Source organism: Anastrepha obliqua, chromosome 3, assembly GCF_027943255.1.
Source record: "Anastrepha obliqua isolate idAnaObli1 chromosome 3, idAnaObli1_1.0, whole genome shotgun sequence".
Taxonomy (NCBI): Eukaryota; Metazoa; Arthropoda; class Insecta; order Diptera; family Tephritidae; genus Anastrepha; species Anastrepha obliqua.
Genome location: NC_072894.1, coordinates 119,657,022 through 119,678,536, shown reverse-complemented (window position 1 = coordinate 119,678,536; position 21,515 = coordinate 119,657,022). Strand labels below are relative to the sequence as shown.

At 39.3% G+C, this 21,515-nt stretch overlaps 4 protein-coding genes across 4 annotated transcripts; 3 read left to right on the top strand and 1 right to left on the bottom strand.

The window, feature by feature from the left end:
* Positions 1-2,144: 2,144 nt before the first annotated feature.
* Positions 2,145-10,298, bottom strand: LOC129241239 (protein ABHD18). Its single transcript, XM_054877466.1, has 7 exons — positions 10,077-10,298; positions 9,358-9,625; positions 8,777-8,889; positions 8,445-8,583; positions 8,291-8,380; positions 2,575-3,281; positions 2,145-2,504 (listed from the first exon to the last, which is right to left on the bottom strand). Exons 1-7 carry the CDS (start codon positions 10,166-10,168, stop codon positions 2,375-2,377), a joined length of 1,539 nt encoding a protein of 512 aa, XP_054733441.1. The 5' UTR covers positions 10,169-10,298; the 3' UTR covers positions 2,145-2,374.
* Positions 10,299-12,390: 2,092 nt separating this feature from the next.
* Positions 12,391-13,280, top strand: LOC129242987 (trypsin-4). The gene is made up of 3 exons (XM_054879983.1): positions 12,391-12,520; positions 12,576-13,030; positions 13,088-13,280. Exons 1-3 carry the CDS (start codon positions 12,416-12,418, stop codon positions 13,278-13,280), a joined length of 753 nt encoding a protein of 250 aa, XP_054735958.1. The 5' UTR covers positions 12,391-12,415.
* A 1,166-nt stretch (positions 13,281-14,446) lies between these two features.
* Positions 14,447-19,182, top strand: LOC129242984 (uncharacterized). Its single transcript, XM_054879980.1, has 2 exons — positions 14,447-18,814; positions 19,070-19,182. Exons 1-2 carry the CDS (start codon positions 14,793-14,795, stop codon positions 19,131-19,133), a joined length of 4,086 nt encoding a protein of 1,361 aa, XP_054735955.1. The 5' UTR covers positions 14,447-14,792; the 3' UTR covers positions 19,134-19,182.
* Positions 19,165-19,874, top strand: LOC129242180 (anaphase-promoting complex subunit cdh1-like). Its single transcript, XM_054878742.1, has 2 exons — positions 19,165-19,183; positions 19,228-19,874. Exons 1-2 carry the CDS (start codon positions 19,165-19,167, stop codon positions 19,872-19,874), a joined length of 666 nt encoding a protein of 221 aa, XP_054734717.1.
* The last annotated feature ends 1,641 nt before the right edge of the window (positions 19,875-21,515 follow it).

Below are 21,515 nucleotides of genomic sequence, written 5' to 3'. Positions count from 1 at the left end.
TGCGTGCCTGGTCATTCTGGTATAACTGGAAATGAGTTTGCCGATTGCAACTTATTTTGAAGCAGCACCGATCTTCCAGTTTGCGTCTTTAGATAAAAAAGACCTAAAGAGACACATAGAGCTCCATATAAATTCAAAATGGGACATAGAGTGGCGCAGTTTCTTTCACAAATATAAAAGTACCAACCCAGATCGAAGTAAGGTAGTTTACCCTAGTAATACCACTCGTCACCAATCAACAATTCTTACCCGCCTGACGATTGGCCACACCAACGTAACGCATCAGCATTTGCACACTGGAGGTTCTCCTGCTTCCTGTCCTTTCTGCTCCAGATTAGCATCAGCGGAACATTTCCTCAATGAATGCTTAATTTTGGAGAGATTAAGGAAAAAATACTTTGGCTCGGCGAACCCAGCGTCTACTCTAAAATACGTAACATCCCGAAACATTTTAAGCATATATAATTTCATTTAAGAAAGCTATTTAAGTATATGAAATTTTGTAATAATGTATGTAACGTATAATATAATTTTAGTTATATTTGCCTTTATATTTCACGTACTTCATATGTATCTATGTACTACTTAACATTAAACTAAAGAGTCGATGGCCTAAGCTGCTTGTACTCTATTTCTTTAGATATTAAGCACTGTATTTAATACTATGTTTAATAAATAATAATAATAATAAGTGCTTCGTTATTCAATGCAGCTTTACACTACGTACCAATCGCTCCCAACATTCTCCGGCGTGTGGGTTTAATGCACGGTTAAACACTCATTCCATCCGTTGGTTCGCTAGTTGTTCGGCGATTTTGCCTTCTTTCAAACTTTTGAGTTAACGCTGCATTTTCCAATCCGACCTAATCCGCACCCGCGTATTCGTTGGCAGTTGTCTTATTCATGATGCATCCGGTCTCGCTCGTTCTCTTCGGTATGCAAGGCACTCTTTGGCTACTTTTCGTAATTCCTGGCATATATGATGCATCCAATGTTTGCATCGTAACTCCACTACAATGGTGGTCTCGTTCTGGTGCTTCCTTATATAGCGGTAGAAATCTACACGATTTGCTGCGTGTTGAGAATTACTAGTAACTGCGCATCTTTGAGCTCCTCAATGTTGAGGGTTTCTATTGATTATTTTCTAGCGACTCGGAACAGTTATTTCCGAACCTTCCAATGCAGGCTACTACTCGTATCAACCGCAAAAAGTTTGAATACTTGAGCAAAAGGTTATCATTTATTCTAGAAAAAAAATACGCTGAGTAAGTGCAAGTATTTTCTACAGTGCTAGTTCTGAGCCAGAAAAATTCATCATCTTTCATGAAATATGGACTACCAATTAAAGATCGATTGCACGCATTACTTCGAAGTCTAGTGCCGAAGTTCTCAGGACTTTAAGCTCCTGGAATCAATCTCCACTCATTCACCATGTGAGCAACGTAAGGTTTGAATTATGGTCTGAAGCGGCCCAAGGGTTAACAGTCTTCGAATCCGCACAAATGGCTAGTACATCAGCTTGCGAATCGAGCTTCGGAATCGTTGGGCGTTTGAGGGGTAAGCATCTTGTTTTTCCTGTCAAAATAAACTCTGACTACCTAGAGATATTTCGACGTTGGTTACGGCATCTGGTCTCTTTTATGATTACCCTCCTTTTGTTGGAATCGAGGTTCATATAGCAGTTCATGCAATTTTTGTCACACCTATTTGTGGTGTGCGTCTTGATGTTATTCCACAAATGGAGGGACCTACAGTTTCAAGCCGAGTCCGAACGGCAGATATTTTTATAAGGGGCGACCGTTATTAGAAAATGTTTTTCTTAATTTTGGTGTATCACCGAGATTCGAACCAACGTTCTCTCTGTGAATTCCGAATGTTAATCACGCACCAACAAATTCGGTTACGGCGGCCGCCCTATTAATTAATGTGGAAAAGATCTGAAATTTCGAAGTGGCGAAGAAGAATTGATTGATATATGCTTTAACACATATGCCAAATTTTGCAAATACAGCTATACACATCTATACATACACATTTATGAAACATCATTTACTTAAAAGTTCAATTGATACCGCTGAGTGATCCATTTAGTTCCCTCTGTAAAAAGTAAACTTAAGAACTAACCGTCATATTGAAAAATTAGATTTTTACAACAAAATATACGCTGAATGCAAAATAACACAAACAGTTAACTATGTATATATTAAAGTATAAAACTTTTGACAACTTTTTACATACTTCGGCCAAAGCGCTCACACGGCAAAATTTCTTTTACGTATGTAATTCAAAATAACAGGCATAAAAAACTACTTAACATTATATTTGCGCTTTTGTAAATTAGTTAAAAATTTGTATATATATTGTAATAAAAATATTAAATAGAATTTGTATATTTATTAACAAGCTCTTTATATGTTAACGTTGTTTTCAGATCTTCACCTATGTTTTCTTGGTCCATAATGTAAACTTTCTTTGCTCTCTCAAAAGCCTCAATTATACAGCATCTAAATTTGTCATAAGAAAAATTTCAGATGTAGAATTTTAACTTTCTTTTTTAAGATGAGTGCAAGGTACCTAAATAGTTTCTGGTGCAAAACATAGGCACTCACGTGACCAGCATCAAGATATCGCACTTCAACTCCCGGCCAAATTTCCTCAAGACTTGAGCAACCATCGCGTGGCACATAAGCATCGTCCTTAGCACATACTGCTATTATCAACGACGTGTCGAATGGAACCGAGAAATTTCTGAGATGTGTACACTCGTCCATCATGCCACGCATAAATTGCAGCGCCTCGCGTTCCCACCAATTCGTTTTGGTTATATCTATCCGTTTATTATTACTTTGCGTTGCCATTGGTAGAATAAACTTCATCAGTTTCGTTAAAGCTGATTGCTTTTTCTGTTCTTGGATTTCAGTTGTCAGCGCCTTATTTGACTTTTCAATGCTCGTGAATTGAAAGCTACCTTTATTGCTGATAACATCTTTTGTCAAGTTTGAATTTAAAAAAATTGAACTACTGGATTCTAACTTATTTTTATGATTGTTGATTTCTATGTATTTATTGTCAATTTTATCAGAAACTTGAACGTGTCTCGTATCACTTATATCGTTTTTTAGTGCTTCCAAAGACTGGTTAAAGTTTTTTATAAATTTTTGTCCGGCCGAAAAAGCATCATCTACCACAGTTACCATCTTCGACAAGCGTTCACTGTATTCACCATCCGAATGGTATTGAGTTTCAAGCATATCCCAATTAATAGATTGACTCATTACACCCTTGCAAAAGAAAGCAAAGAAATGTTATAAATAATAAAATGTATATTCATGATTATACAATATTGCAATACGGAAGTTAAATAATCAAGTTTATAAATATAAATACCGTTAACCAGTTAATTCCTTAATGAATATAATATATATATACGCATAATTTTTCGATAAATTTTCTTTAGAATGAGTAAACCTTGCCCTTAAACACGAACTGCGAGTATTTTTTAATGGCAGGAGAGTAAACCTTGCAATTAAGCATGGACCATGACTTTATTTAAATGATTTCCACGGCTGGCTTTACAATAGCCAGTCTGTTAACATCATTTTTCAGTATATTTTCGTAAGTTTCAACATAAATACAATTCATACAAGTTGCCGGTTAAAAATGAGCTGATCAGTTTGTCAGAATTTCTATCAGACAGATCACTATGACACACAAACTACCAAAATGAAAGAAAAATTAACAAATCGACTGCTCTAACTAAATTATATATATTCCTATTTTTCCAATGAAAACTACACTGGATGATTGGCAGCAAATTTATCCTTAGCCACACCATAAAAAATATTGGCATCACGGTCTTGACTGATTATTAGATTTTCAAAGAAGACCGAACGTTTTTAATAGGGGTCTTCACACCGACCTTGTCAGTTTGTTACTTCGCGGGGTTACGTTATTTTGTTTTTGTAAATACAACGAAAGCACTACGGTGGTGAGCTTGGCAATTTGATCCGTAGTTGGCAAAAAAATTGATAGAAAATAGATAATTGGCATTTGATGCTCATTCGCGAAATGTAAGTTTAAATTATCAACATTTGAAAAAAAAAAAAAAAACAAATGAAACTAAAAAGGACTCAGTTATTTTTATGGTCAAAAATTTGATATTTCAACGATATTGTGCCAGTGAATGAAACGAAGCTGATACGAGAGTGATTTAGCTAGCGCGAACGACGATTACCAAACTCATTCCCATGGCAGCCGGTTCTACGTTACCGGAATGACTCGGGTTTTTATTCCCGACCAAGGGCTGCCGCCCCAGTACACTAGCCCTGTCTAGTGCACCGTATTTTACCCTAAACCTTTCGTCACAGGAGCAACTCATTGCAGCCAGTTTGCTCCAAATACTTCTCTTCCGGGCTGGCGTCGAACCCAACCCCGGACCTGAAGTATTTTACTGCTGCATTTGCCACAAACGGCTCCACCCGAACTCCACCTCGGTTAGGTGCAACCAGTGCAACGGGTGGTGCCATCTTAAGACCTGTTCAGGCCTTAAGACTCACAGGGAGTGGTCCACAAGGTATGTGGCCACGTGTTGCTCCCGCCCACAGGCGGTCACCGCCTCTACGGCGACACTGCCATCAGTGCCGGCACATCACACTGCCGCCACTAACAACACCTCAACGGCCAGGAGCCCCCAAGAGCAACACGACTCCCTTTCTAACCCACAACCCTCCTGCTCCTACCCCAGTGCGGGGACAAACCAGCAGCTCTTGGTCCCCCGCACAGTCTGCTCCGTGTGCCAGACCGTAGTACCTCGGAACCTGACAACTGTCCAATGCAGTTCCTGCAGTGGCTGGTGTCACTTTCGGAGGTGCTCCGGCCTGCACACCACCCGTGAGTGGACACGCGACTACGTTGCCCCCTGCTGCAGAGCTCTGCTCCCGCAACCGCCCCCCGTGGCGCGGCCACCCGACAACATCAGGCCACTCCCCATTTTGCGGAACGCACAGCAGGACCAACGCAGACTACATCACGCATCCCTCACCCCCCGAATTACGACGACCCTCCCGCGAAGCTTCAAGCTTTTGCAACTGAACTGCAACGGACTAACGAGTAAGATTGACGAAATAGTCGACTTCATGAATCGGTACGGAATTAAGATAGCTGCGGTCCAAGAGACAAAACTGCACGCTAGCTCCCCCCTGATTACCAGGGACGGCTATAACGTGCACCGAAAGGACCGCGAGCGAGACAACGGTGGTGGCCTAGCGTTCATAGTACACCATTCAGTGCAGTATCGTCTTATTGATGAAGGCATCGACCGCAGGGACAGCACCTTAGAACGTCAAGGTATAGCTGTCCGGTCAGGCGATGCCGAGCTCGAAATTTATAATATTTATATACCCCCTGTCACCTGCTGCCCGGCAGGATATCTCCCCGATATTGGTGCGCTCATCAGGGGAGAAAACCGATTGGTAGTAGGCGACTTTAACGCGCATCACGATCTTTGGCATTCAAGCCTGCCAAATGATCGTAGGGGACAGCTTTTGGCAGAGCAGATAGACGATTCGACGTTCAGCACTGTAAACGACGACGCCCCCACTAGGGTAGTGGGCAATTGTAGCAGCTCGCCTGACATAACAATTGCTAGCGCTGGTCTGATAAATAGCATAACCTGGCGACCTATGCTATCGCTTGCATCAGACCACTTGCCCATTATCATCTCGATCGAGAGACCCGCCGATTTTGTTTCCGCGGATCACCGGTCATATATCAACTTCAACAAAGCTGATTGGACCAGATTCGCGGAATTTACTGAGAACATCTTCGCAGCCCTACCCACTCCCACCGATGTGCGCGCAGGCGAACGCGCATTCCGCAAGGCGATTACAGCCGCCGCGGCTCGCTTCATTCCTGCTGGACGGATCCGGGAATTACGTCCCAATTTCCCAGCCGAAGCAGCCGTTATGGCAAACGAGCGTGACCGTCTACGCCAGGCCGATCCCGGGGATCCTCGCATAAAGGATCTCAATTTGGAGATCAGGCAACTGGTCACCCAACATAAGCGGACCAAATGGGTAGAGCATCTGAAGTCCTGTAACTTCACCTCTGGTGTGAGCAAGCTCTGGTCCACCGTAAGGTCCCTGTCGAACCCGACGAAGCACAATGACAAGGTGGATATCACCTTCAACGGTCGTACTTCGTCGGACCCGAAGAGATGCGCGAGCTACTTTAGCCGGCAATTTATATTGCATCCTCCGGTCGACAGATCCAAGCGTTGTGCCACCAGACGGCTGCACAAACTGCCCTACAACAGTGCACCGCTTGCTTTCACCAGCGACGAGGTTCAGGGGGCCATCAAACACATGAAACCATCAAAAGCCATTGGCCCCGACGGACTAAACATGCTGATGCTGAAAAAGCTGGGTCCATTGGGAGTAGAATATCTCACAAAGGTCTTCAACCTGTCTATGGCCACTCTCATCATTCCTGATAAGTGGAAATTAGGGAGAGTGGTCCCACTGCTGAAGCCTGGGAAACCCGCCAACCAAGGGGAGTCTTATCGTCCGATAACTCTCCTTTCCCCAGTAGTGAAGACACTTGAGGCCCTTCTACTCCCACTCCTCACTCAACACCTGACTCCAGCCCCACACCAGCATGGTTTCCGTAGAGTGCACAGTACCACCACGGCACTCACCGTCATAAACACCCAGGTAAACCGCGGCCTTAACCAAAACCGCCCCTGCGAGAGGACTGTCCTAGTAGCGTTGGACCTACAAAAGGCTTTCGACACAGTCAGCCACGCCACGCTACTAGATGACATTTTACAGTCGACACTCCCGCCAGGGCTGAAGAGGTGGACCGCGAACTACCTGAGTGGTCGTCACTCGTCGGTAGTATTTCGAGACCAAACATCAAAACAGAGAAAAATAAAGCAAGGCGTACCGCAGGGTGGTGTCCTTTCACCCTTGCTTTTTAATTTCTATATTTCGAAACTCCCCCAGCCACCAGAGGGAGTCTCACTGGTCTCATATGCCGACGACTGCACGATAATGGCGTCGGGCAATGACATTGATGGCCTATGCTCAAAAGTAAACGACTACCTCGCCAGCCTTTCTCGCTTCTTCACTGCGAGAAACTTAAAACTTTCTCCCACTAAATCCACGGCGACCCTATTTACCACCTGGACAAAGGAGGTCAAGCTGCCACTTCAGGTTCACGTCGATGATACCCCAATTCCGACGATAAACAACCCCAGAATTTTGGGAGTCACCTTTGACAGCTTGCTCTCCTTCTCGGCGCACACAACCGCTATTGCAACGAAAGTACAGAATCGCAACAAGGTCCTCAAGTCGCTTGCCGGCAGCACTTGGGGCAAAGACAAAGAAATGTTGCTGTCGACTTTCAAAGCAATAGGCCGACCGGTTCTGAACTATGCCGCGCCTGTCTGGTCGCCTGGAACCAGTGATACGCAGTGGACGAAGCTTCAGACCTGCCAGAATACTGCCATCAGGACCGCGACAGGATGTCTTCTGATGTCCCCTATCAACCACCTACACGACGAGGCGCACATGCTCCCGGTTAAGGAGCATAACAAAATGCTCGGCAAGCAGTTTCTGCTTGGGTGTCACCGTAGGCCTCACCCATGCAGACACCTGCTCGAGCCCGAGCCACCTCCCAGGCACATCAGGAGACATTTCCTCAATTACGTGGACGAGATCCAGGACAAAACGGACAGACCTCTCCAGGATCAGACGGTATACAGACAGGCTATTAACGACATTCATCGGGAGACACTCACCACCTTCCTAAGCTCCCGACCCCCGAATGCCGTTATCGGAGTCCAACCACCACCTATCGCAGACGAAGAGCTCCAGCTTCCCCGAGAGTCCCGCGTAATTTTGGCACAACTCCGTTCTGGATATTGTAGCAGGTTAAACTCCTACCTATCCAGAATCGACCCCGACATACTAAACATATGTCCTGCATGTGAAGGTACCCCGCACGACACTAACCACCTCTTCACATGCCCCATCAAACCCACTCATCTAACACCTCTCTCCCTCTGGACCCAACCCGTCGAAACTGCCAGTTTCCTGGGCCTACCGTTAGATGAGCTAGACGAAGACGACCGGTAACTTACACTACACTGACAGGGCATAGATACTGCTACAACAACAACAACAACGATTACCAAACTAGCAGAAATAAAGGTTTCTCACAGCAAAAAAAAATTTGCCGAACTGCCAACCAGCAAACCGCCATTACTTCCTATTTTAGAAAATATACATACTGTGGTAAATACGGGGGCAGCAGTAGACCATGAAAGACATGGTACCAGCACAAGAGGTTTTGGCCAATTCGATGCTGCCAAAGACGCCATCTAAAATGAAACAAACCGCGTGAGAATTTAATTCAAAGCTTAGTTTAAAAATCTATCAAATTACATGCCCTCCCATCGACAATCCAGTTATGCCTAATGGTCCAAGTCCATTCCTTTCACACCAATGTAGGAGAACTAAACATTCGAGTATGAGGCAACCACCCATTACAAATATATCAGAGACATTTTGTAAATTGGAGCGCCTAAAAAGATACAATACATGTAGGTACATATCATTATATATACATATGTATATACATATAGTATAACACACATATAAGTAAAAAAAATATATTCTAACTTGGCAACAATGACATTAACATTTACGACTGCTACTCAGAGTAGGATCAAAAACGAGTTGATACGTTAACAACGAATTATGTATATGTTAATTACACTTGGTGATCTGGTTTCCTTAGTCCGTAAAATGGATTTTCTAATATTATAGCTCCAATGTTCGCTTCTTTGAGCAAAGGTTTTGCAATAAAATTTCTTCTTCGCCAAAAAAACTGTAAAAATAGAAGCAAAATATGTGAGTAGTATTTAAAAAAATATATGTTTTAGCATGATTGTAATGTCAACGTTTATTGATAATTATAGGTTAGTACATATGTACATACATATATAAAGATTAATCTAAAACTTTATAAACTGAGACTAGTCAGTTTTTTGGCAAATTTTATTTATTTCACATTTCTCACACATGTATATTTCGCGTCATTCAGACTAGCCAGAAATTCCAAACAGAAAAATACTGCAGCTTTACTTAATGACATTTCTTATCACATGGACGAAACGAAGTAAATCCTATGGATTTATTCATTTACTAAATCATTCCCATTTCATCTACGGGTAGATATAGTTTCCAGTACAGTAGTTACTTAAGACAGGATTAACTATTCTCAAGTAGTGCACGGAAAATGGTAATTAACTTTACTAAAAATAATTGTTTAATTAGTCCCTAATAAGATACATACGTGATCTCCAGTTCCAGCTAAGTGGATACATATTGGTTTGAATCGTTCATCGTTCCATTTTTTTGGCAATATCACTTGGAAATGAGCTTCCTGAGCGGCTTTTGGTACTACACCAGGTAAATGTAGTTCAAAAGGCGTCATAAATTTTCCCTCCAAAATGGAACAATCTGAATATTTTTCATTTTTGACAATTTCTATCGGATAATCTTGAGGTATTAATTTATAGCATGACTCTCGCCGAGATATAATTTTACGGAACTCGAATAACCTAAAATTATAAATGAGAAATTAAAAACCAATACAAATCTTTGATGCATTAGTTATATATAAAATATATTTAAATATATGTAAAACTCTTTCCTGTCCCTTATTTTTATTTGCGAATGCTTTTGACGGTATTGCCGTTAAAAAGGTTACCAAATAAAATCTAGAATACGCATATTTGATGGAATTCATAACCAATTTTCAATAAAACTTATTTTCGGAGAGCGGGCATTAGGTTAAATAAAATGATCTACTTATGTACGGAAATCAAACATAAGATTCTGTCATAGATAACCTTCTGCGCTCGAGTAACTATAAATATCTGCTAATTGCTTTGACTTCTCCAATTTGAATGTTTGAGTTGTATTTTTCATAACATGTGTATATAGTATACACTACTTATACCAGAAGCAGTTGTATTTATGGTTCTTCTTACATAAAGATGCACATCTTACCGCTGTAAATTTTCTGGTGTCCCCCAACCTTTTTCAAAAAACCGCGTAATCAGCAAACGCCGGTAAATGCTGTCTAGTTTGCTCGGTGGCATCGTTATGCCCGTAAAAAAATTTGCAAAAATTTCTGCCAAAGACTTTTTATCACATTATAAAAAATTTTAACCAATTAATTTCCAAATTTACTTGAAAAAAATCAAAGCTCTCTGCTTGAAATAGGAAGAGAGAAAACGTCACAGAGTGACAATCAAATGGTAAACAGAAAGAAGAAAGAATAGCAGCATACAAAGTTGCGCAATTCTATCGTGAGCAAGAGGGGACAAAAACACGTAAACAAATGCTAATCTTAACCTTTGTACATTCGCAAATAAACATACGGATCTTCTAGACAAACATTTTTATTTGAATTTATCCAACAATTTAAAATTATAATTTTAGTTTGAGGGAAAAAAGTTCATTATTTTTGCGTAAAATTTTCACACTAATGGTTTAAAATGTGTTAATGGTCGATCTTTAGCTCCTGGGCGATGCTACGACTACTAGCATACCGGTAAGCTTCGATTATTCTGTGACTTTATCGAAAATTTCTTTAACACCAAAAATGCCTGAACGGAATCGACGAAATCAACACTACACGTAATTAGCTATTAAAGTATCGTATTATTATTAAAGTATTAGCTACTACAGTAGTTTATCAAATAAAAACAGTAAAATGGTGCAAATTTTCTCTTTGTAGAAATGTCACCTTGATAACGAGCATAAACTTTAAATTGTTTGAACCATACTTTACGAAATATCGACCACTACAGCCATCTATCGAGAAAATAATGGCTTTTTCCCCCCAAACTAATATATACTTATACGGCGTTTCCACCAAAAGTAAACACCGTGTTTGCAGGAGTTGTGTTTAGGAGAACTGTCAACTGTTTCCACCGAAATGTGTTTGCAAAGTGTATGGTCTTTGGTATGGTAAGCAGATTTATGATACATTATTTTGCGGCGACAGCACAGCGCGATAGCCCAGCGGCTAGCAATGTGGGCTTCCGATCCGAAATCCTTGGTTCGAATCACAAAAAAATTTTTTTTTTTATACATTTATTTCATTTTGTTTTATGATATGTTTATGAGCAGATTTTTTTCATGGCAGAAATACACTCGGAGGTTTGCCATTGCCTGCCGAGGGGCGACCGCTATTAGAAAAATGTTTTTATTAATTTTGCTTTCACCGAGATTCGAACCAACGACCTCTCTGTGAATTCCGAATGGTTGCCATGTTTCGATAAGAATGCAATAATAAATGAGGAAAATGAGCAACATTGCCACCACTTAATAATTAAATTAGACGCAAACCCAACAAAACACGCTTTAAATTAGACGCAAACCCACAAAACACGCTTTGAAAGTGAGTTTAGGTATGGAGTTGTGTTTTAATTTTGTATGGGATTTGACAGGAGTTTTGTTTCGTGTTTGCGCTAAGAACACGATAGCGGCAGAGAACACGCTAGTGGCTGCGGTGGAAACTTACTATTATATATATACGGAAAAATCAATTATTTCCCATTTGAACCAAATGGTTTTTGTGTGTTGCGATAAGCTCTTAGACTTCTTTATATGATCTTTGATTGCAGCTTCTAGTAAGAATGCATAAAATTGTATTATTAGCGTTTACGAAAAAGTTTTTCTTGTTATGAAGTAGAAAAATATGACATATAAAATATGAAATAGAACAGCTGATTAGTTTTTTCTTCGTGATGTGGTGGTGGGAAAGTCTATGTGATCTGTTTCTTTTAACCATAGATCTATGCTTTTAACATTGTTGTGTTTGTTTGTTTACATGCTGATTGAAATTGTCCGTTTAAACAACTAATTTGCAAGTAAATTTAAAAGGCTATAACTTTGCTTGGATCCCTCTTGATTATGGTTATATAATTGCTTAATGAAATTTGGTTTTCATTTTCCATACATAACATTAAATTTGCTTAAATTATAGTTATTTTCAAATTTCGCATTTTATTATGTCTTTAATTATATGAAAAAACTTAAATTTGATGCAAAACACAAGAAATAATGTTAACCCGTAAATTTGAACAAATGAATAGTTTAAAAGCGCATATTTTCTTTCTCTGCAGATTTTCTTCTTGTCTTATCAGACCCGGAGATGTCTTCATTATGAAAATGATGAATCATATCTTTATAATTATTATTATCAATTCTCACAAACCAATCTAAAGAACATGCAATCATTGATAACTTTGATTTCAAGGTGCGAGCTATTTCCATTGAATACATTACTATACTTTAAAAGAGTTCTCTAAAGTGAGAAGCTTGCTATATTAGAGGAAATGTTGTCTATTCTGGTTTTAATAGGCGTCATATTTACACATTCAGATGCACTAAGACGTATTGTCAATGGTAGAGAAGGACATATTCAAGATTTCCCATATCAAGTAAGAAATAGGAAAAGTATTTAAAAATTGTATTAAAAACATCCTTGGAATCTAGGTTTCAATACGACGATATTCAATTCATGTTTGTGGTGGATCGGTAATAGATGCTCAATGGGTAATTACTGCAGCTCATTGTATTGAAACTTTTGAAAAACAGCCAAGAGTATTTTCTTTGCGCATCGGTAGTTCAAATCGTGGACGAGGAGGTGAAGTTGTTTCGGTGTATAAGATATATAAACATCCCTTATATATTAGTGAAACGATGAATTTTGATGTTGCGCTGCTTCGAACACAGAAAAATAGATTACGTGGAGAGTTTGTGCGTCCAATTAAAATACCCGTAGAAGATACAGCTATCACTGATAATATGGAAGCAATCGTGAGTGGCTGGGGACATATGAGCTCGTCAGAACACGTTTTATCAATACTCTTGAAGTATACGACCGTTAGAATTGTGAATCAACAAAAGTGTATTGAATCGATGAAAGCACAAGGCGCTGTTACCGAAGCGTAGGTTTCATATATTTAAAAACTTTTCCGGTATATATACATGTGAATATTTTTTAGAATGTTCTGTGCTGCTGCACGAAACACGGATGCATGTCAGGGCGATAGCGGTGGTCCAATAATAAGTAGCAATGAGCTAATTGGAATCGTGAGCTGGGGAGTCGGTTGTGCAGATCCTCAATATCCAGGCATTTATACACGTTTATCTTATCCTGTTACACGCTCTTGGATTAAGCTCATGTCAGGACTATGATATATTTAAAGTGGTAACAATGAAACTCCACAATAAAAATTATAAATACATTTTTTCGTACTTTAGTCCAATTATTAATGATGATGTTGGGTAAGTATATGTCCAGAAGGCTCCGTCAATGTGGATCCGACCGGTGGGATATATATTTACGAAACATTTTTTTCAGAACTAAAAATACATGTTTACCAAAGATTCTTCGGAATTATTCATTTAATTTTGTTTCTCATTCCCAAATTATATAAACAGACCAAATATATTTTGGCTTATGACACCAGTGCAAGCGGTCTGTCGGTTCCCACGACTGTCGGTTCTATGTTACCGGAACGAACCGGATTTATATCCGGCCAGGGACTGTCACTTCAGCAATTCCCGTGCATGTATGGGGAATGATTATGCTGCTGTAGCAAAAACAATAAGCAGTTTTAGCGTTTTTTCGCTAGATTATTCAATAAAATAAGCAAGGCATATGTAATTTATACAAATGAAATCAATTTGCCATAGCAATTGGCAAACCTCCTCATAAAAAACCATCTGCTATTCAGAGGCGACCCTCAACAAGCTTGTATATGCTCCTAAATTCCGTCATATGAGTCACGTCGAAGCTTGATTAGTCTATAGACATTAAATAATAGGGCACACGTCTATATATGTATGTCTTGGCCACCGACAGAATTTACTTTCCTTCTTTGCTTGAGAGGTTGTAATTCAATATTCAGAGTAAAAACCTACATAAGTCGGTTAGAGATATTTCAAGTTGGCTTTAACCAAAACTTATTCTACTAATGCTGCTATCAATAAATTCCTTGGCCTAAACTTATCCGACTCTATAGCTGAACTTAATTTACTTTGTGCATACTTACTTAATTTTAAATGTCTATACCTTATTTTAAAATGAACATAAATAAACAAATAAACTAATAAATAGACAACCGAAAAAAACTGATAAGCAGATTTTCTTGAAATAATGTAAATTATTTTTCCACTTGTTATTGGAATCCAATTGGGAAATCTTTGATTAGAGCAAAATCATTTTTTGAGACAATTGGAAATCTTTGATTAGAGTAAGATCAGTTTTTGACAACACTGAGTTCTAAAAAGTGCATTTTCTACTCCGTTTTTCCCTTATATTTCCACAAAGTGTTAACCCTGCAGGTGTGACTATGATATATACAAAATTTTCCATCGATTTTAAAACGAAAGTGTAAAAACAAGCGAAAATGTAAAAAGTTGAACATTTGCAAATATATTTAAACTATCAGAATATGTTTTTATTGGCAATGTATTCTACAGTATGTTAATTGCATATACAAGAAATTAAGGAACAAATGAAATTCCATATTGTAAAAGTTGAAAGTGGTGGAAACAGTGGAATACCGATAAAGGCAACACGAATACAGAAACTTGATTTGGTCCACATCATCTACTGTCGGAATTTATGGAAACTTTTGTTGGTAATCGGAAGATGAAAATCGCCTTTAGTTGGTGTTAGCGAATTTGCTGGTGCCCTAAAAAATGCCGAGGGTAAACAACGCACACGCGAAGGACACCAATGGCTCCAACGTCAACGTAGCACCGAAAGCACGAAAGAATGCCATCAAGACGGAAGTGGAGAGTCTAGGTGAACACAATGTTTTCCATAGAAAATCCGAGCGAAGAAGAGTGGCGCGCGATATCTTTTTAGTATTTGAAGAGCAACCTTGCCGGCGGGTACGAGGAGGTGCTAACAGAAAGAAAACAGCGCAAAAACCGAAATTCGGTCATTTGATGGTTGAGGATCCTAGCCGTTCAACAAAAGGGTTATTACGTGACATCAAAAACGAACCAAAATGTTACCTCGCCGATGAGTGCACAACTATAGCAGCCGAAACAACTCCAACAATAGCAACAAAAGAGAAAAAGCATACACCAAAGGTGACAAGCCGTATTGATAGTAAACCTATAGTAGTGGTTGAGAACCCACCACCTTCCGCTAACGAAACTAAAGGAGATGATCCTGTAGCACGTGTCAATCCGATATTTCTCTGGGTTAAACAAGATGACACACGCATTGTTGAAGTGCGCTGTGAGGACTACGATAAAAGGAACCGTATACGTATAACAAAGACTTCTAATGGTTGGCGGGCCATACCACGTACCGACCCAACCACCTCGAAGATTGTCAAAATCTTACAAACACCACTTTTAAAAGTCAAACGCGAAATTTACGAAAATAATTTATTACAGAAATGCAATGAAAATTTCTGCGCAAATATGGGTAGGGAAATTTTACCAGAAGTCACTGAAAAGCAAAGCTTTATCTCGGAACATACTGAAGAAATTGTGCCGATTAGTACTAAAATTGCAATAACTGAAACCTTGGTTAATAACGAAGCCGAAAAAATTGCGAACAGTCCGAAGGTGAAACATAAGAATAAGAAAACCAAAAGTAAGAAAGAAGGCAAGAGGGGTCGAAAATCTGGTAAATTGAATATTCCAAAAACTGAAGTGCATCAGGAATCAGCTGCAGAAACTACTACAGAGAATAGTCTGGACTTACATAAAGTTAGCCAAATCGGAGAAAGCATAGAGACCGTTCCACATTCGATTCAATCAAATTTTGAGACAATACAAAACTTCAATGAAATATGCGTCAATGGCAACGGTATAATAGAACATGACGCAGTTATTAACAACGCTGATGGAATGACAGATATACATAGTGATTCAAAGGAACAATCAATTGAAGGAACAACAGAAACTGTTGCCCTATCAGATGAAGAAGTTCAAGCTGTAATATATGAAAGGGAATCAGAAACTGAAACATATCAACATCATACACCGCATTTACAGCTTTGTCCAAAAACAGGACTCTTCCTGCCCACCATTACTTGTGAAAGTAACGAAGGGGAGACAACTGCCGTTGTAGCTGCAGATTGTGACGTTAGTACTTTTAATGCGAATTTTTTGCCCAAAGATATATTGGTAGATTTGGCGGATTGCGATGACGAACATAACGAGGACGCGGGGGGTAAGTTGCAAACAGTGCATGCACACTTCGTCACAAATCTCGATGCCGACACCAAAAATCTCAAGGATCTGCTGGATGATGCTGATTTAATGCAACATTGCAGCGAAAATGCGAACAGTGATGCTGACATAATCGATTCAATAGTTAAGCGCAGCTGTGAAAACAATTTGATCCAAGAGACTGAAACACTCAAAGAGGCTGTAGCTCCAACAACATTTAACACTTCACAAGTTGAGGATGTGCCGCAAAAGGATTTGATAGATGTAATACCACAGCATATAATCGACGAGGCAGTGCGAGATTCGCCCAAATGTTTATCCTTCAACGAAGCTGGTGAAATCGAAGGTCTAAACGGGGAACTCTTTCAATCAAATAATTTTATGGACACATATGAAAAGGAGCCCAGTGTTGAGGAAGTGAGTTTAAGTGACGATGGCAAAAAAACTGAGAGCACCGAGGTGACGGCATTGTCATCACCACTTGCACTTAAAGGCAAGCTCAGTGATGATGTTATCCTGGACGAGGTGCCCAAAGACTTAAGCTATAAGAAACGCGAGGAGGTTTGCCCACCATCCGAGTCACGAAGTCAATGTGCAGTGACCTCGAGCTCGGATGTTGTCAAGTCTCCACAGCAAGGCGAACTTCCCGCAATTGAAACGACATCAGAAGCAATCAAGAATCTAATATTGGAGCAGTTTATTAAATTGAACGCATACAATGCGATATCTAATACAGGGGCGAAACAGCAATTAGAGCCGATAAATCTGGGGAAGCAACAACGTGATTTAACTGGCAGTGAGTGCAACAATTATGCTACGTCTACGAATTACATTGAAACAGTTGTTATAGATGACAACAGTTGCGAAGAACCGGTTAAGAAGCGTGTACGTAGTAACGTAAAACTTAACAAAAACAGTATCATTGAAGAAACTACTCAAACGACTGCCCAGACTCCAACATTGATTGACAAGGATCCGGATCCGCTGACACAGCTTCAACTACTTATTAGAAATACACAATGGAAAGTACCGGATCCAATCCTTGTTCCAAAGGATAGGCTGCGCGCAGTATTAGCTTCACCGGCACGTGAAATACCATTATTAATTACCACCAGGCCTGAATTGAGACTTCCAGAGGCATTCGCTTATCCGGAAATCATACAAAATCCCAACATACTCGTCATTTCAATGGCGCAACTGGAGGCAATACTGAAAAACGAAATGGACATGGAAAAGAATAAACAGCAATGTTCTGCACCAGACCCAGTTCACGAGTTGCCAACCGAAACTGTGAAGAAACCTAATATTATGCCGTGTTCTAATACAAATAAACCGCTCATTGAGCCGAAAAGCGTAAAAGTTAAGGAACTTCCACTGAATCCACCACCCCCGCCTTCCAAGTGTTCACATGTTGAGACCAATTTGGCATCCGACATAAATGCAGCCACGTTAGCAGTTCTAAATCAAATGTTGTGGTTGCCATATTTTGGTCAGTTATCACAGGAATTTCTAAAAACGATAAAGAATCCTTTAGGAGTGCAAAATAAGTATGCGAGTTTACTGCCACCACTATACAATCACCATCTAGGGCTGCAACATATGGATGAAATGTACAAGAATTACCTGAAGCAGATGACGGCTTTAAAACACCTAAGTGCAGAGGCATCCGTTAACAATGCGATGCCAAACTTTCCACTGCCACTCGGCGCATTCCAACCTACAATGGAGGCGACGGTCTTTCAGAAAATGCTGCAACATCAGTTGTCTAACTTTCTGAATATCAATCCACTTGCTACAGCTACAGAGGCGCCGATTCAGAGGGGCGTCGTCGGCAAGAGTCCTGCTCATGAAGTTACACCAAATGTTGAGCATATGCTTGTAGAAGAGAAGAAATCTAAAAATACCACCACTACTACTACAACTACAAATATAACACCAGATATTAGCGGCATAATAGCTGATGCTACCGAAAAGTCGCTTAGACACAATAACAACAACAATGTGAATATAAGTTGTGATAATGCGATGACTGAAAATGTAAACTATAACAAATACGCTTATATGCAGAAGCAGGAAATGGATAATAAGCCACGTTTAACGTGCAAGTCACTTTCAAATCTGTTAGAACCCGAAAGTGTGCCGTCATCGCCGGCTGTTCCTTTGGTAAATTTTAGCACAGAACACATTCGCAATGCGACACATGAACTTGCCAATAATACCAATAGCCAAATTACCACTAACGGCGGTAAAGATACAACTGTTTCTGACGTGCCGGCGACAGTGGAAGTTGTGCCTTTTAAAACGGTAAAACTGAATAAGACTACGAATGCCGGTTTGAATGCCTCACATGAACTAGCTAAACAGAGAAAACGGGCTATGAACTATACAGAAACGGCTGTGGCTTCATCGCCATCAGTGGTAGCAGCAACAACGGCGCCACTTGAAAACCAAACTGCTAGCAGAAACGTAATGGCAGACAACATAAATGTCGAGCCAAATCAGGCATTGTGGCACCCACTTTTTGGAAGGTAAGCAAATACCACCAGGTAATGCATACATACCTACATGTATGCTCCTATACATTTTTGTTGTAGCTTAACTGCCCAAGTGGCGTTTGTATTTACTTTTCTTGAATTAGATATGAATTGTTAGATGGCTACAAGTCAGAATTTTGAAGTGTTTCCTAATTGGAAAATTAATAGCTGGAATATTTTCTTAATTTAGCCATTAATTTTGCATGGATAACATTTTTATAAAAAAATTCAATTCTGTAACAATTTCAGCAATGCAAAAACGGGTTACAGCAGTCCCTGGCAATGGACGACGGTAACCGCAACAGGTGAATGACATTCAAGGGGTCTCAAGGGACCCAACAACTATGAAAGCGAACTTACAGAGTTCTTTAATACCTCTAATAATGTGCATTATGCTACCACCAAAGCACAAAACTCCAATATCAATCACAATCACAACAACACCAACAACAACAGCAACAACGGTTGCAATGCGAAAACGGCAGGTGGTAGCAACAACAACAATAACATCAGGAATAATGTTAGAACATGCATGCCAACAAATCAAATTCATAATCCAATAGATGCCAGCAACAGCGGAATTGGTAGTAGCACAGGCGGCAATAACAACTATCAACAAAGTCTACAGCAGCAGACGACGGTTGCTACAGCGCCAGCAGCAGCGGTGACAGCACGCGACAATATGGCCAACGGATATGGAGGATTCAAAGAGCCAGAACGCTTTATAGAGCATAATTTTTGGCAGTCACAAAAAAATGCAGCCGCCGCTGCAGCCGCTGCCGCTACTCACGCGACCAATCAATGGTCACTCAACAATAATCGTAACTATATGAGTAACCTTTCGCAAATCTCATATTCGAATAACAGTCAACCGAACCAAAGTTCATCGCCGTATGTGCAATTTAATCCTTACATGAACATGAATATAAATATGAACATGAATCAGCGTTCGTTTTTAAATTCTGCGCAAGCAACGGAGAAAAATGCAATGCATTTAAGTCATTTCGATAAGCACAATATGCGCTTTGGGGAATACGATTGCACATTGCGCTAAACATTTTTACTACATCGGAAACAGAGCGAACATCTCATAACATTAACAAAAATATATATAATATATCTCATCACAGTGATGCGCAATGTGCAAGTGTGTGGAAGTAACCCATATACAACCATACAAATATACATACATATACACATAACATAATATACATAAATTGCATGCCCTTATTAAATACAAGTATAATATGTGGTAATTAAGTTGCGCGTATTATCGAAATGTTTGCCAGCACATCATTGAGACCAAACGAGTACTGGAACTACAATATACTAGAATATTTTGTTAGGCCTATTAATGTTCTTAAAAAGTAAACAAACATATTTATGTGAACTTGATTAGTGAATTTGTTATCAGTAGTTTGTTACACCATATTGTTAATCGAAATCTATCATGATGCGTTAATATGTAATGTATATAGAGTTTTTTTTTATCTAGATGTATTATCCTTTTTTAATAAAAAGCAACAAATGACTATGGTGACTATGTAAATTATTGTATGAGTACTTCTCTGATTTATCGATATTCTACATACTTATAAAATGCTTATGTGGTCTGTTAAATTTATATAGCCAATAGGGACAGGCAAAATAAGTGAAAAATCAAATAAAAATATGAAATTAAATAACACAATAAAAACCAAAATGGCGAATTTCCAATAAATTGTTGTTCAATATTTCCAACAAAACGATAATTTCTAAATTATGTGTCTGCTGACCTTTCAATTTAGCAGTTTTCACGAACTTCTAATACTTCATAGATTATTCAAACAATTATTGTTTATAGTTTTAATATTGCGTTAAATCAAATCAATTAGAAATGTAGTCATTAAAAAGTGAAGAATCCTACGTTTTTTTATTAAAAACACACATACATACACATATGTAATTAGTAACGAAATTTTCCAAAACCACAATAACTACTACTACACAACATTAACCAATCATGCACATTCCGTTTCCATTCGGGTCCACATAGGAACGATATGGAGGACTGCTGCTTCAGCAACATCTTATAGAAATTTATGGGTGTGTAGGGGTATCCAAAGTCGTGTTTTTCAGAGCAAATTATAATGAAGTGTCACCGTTGATATACAGTTTGTCTACTAATTTAATATTGCAAAACATCATTATTTTCTTAGTAGATTCGATTATGGCATATTACTTTGGATTCCGTTTTTTCCACTTTGCTGTCGCCCTCTCTTTGTTCATGTACACAAAATTAGTTATTTGAATGTGCATTATGGAAAAACAACACAACAAACAAAACCAAAATGCGTCATATTTTGCGTTGTCTCAAACTTATTTTCACAACTCAAAAAAAAAAAACAAACAAACATTGTTTTGTGTATTTTTGGCTGCTGCTGCACGTAGGTTGATGAGAAACGTAGGCCAAGTGATTCGTGCTGTTCATTATATTACATCAATAATAAAATGTCGGGTTGTGCGAGTGAAAATTTTATCCAATTTATTATAATTACCATAAAGGTAAATCAGCAAAACAGATGGCTGAATTGTTTTCTATTAATATAATTATAGCGTACAACATTACAAATTGCGCAGAAATTGAAAATTGGTCAGAATCAAAACACTCCAGTGACATGCCAAACAAGCTCCCGCCAAGGATTGAAAGGTCAAT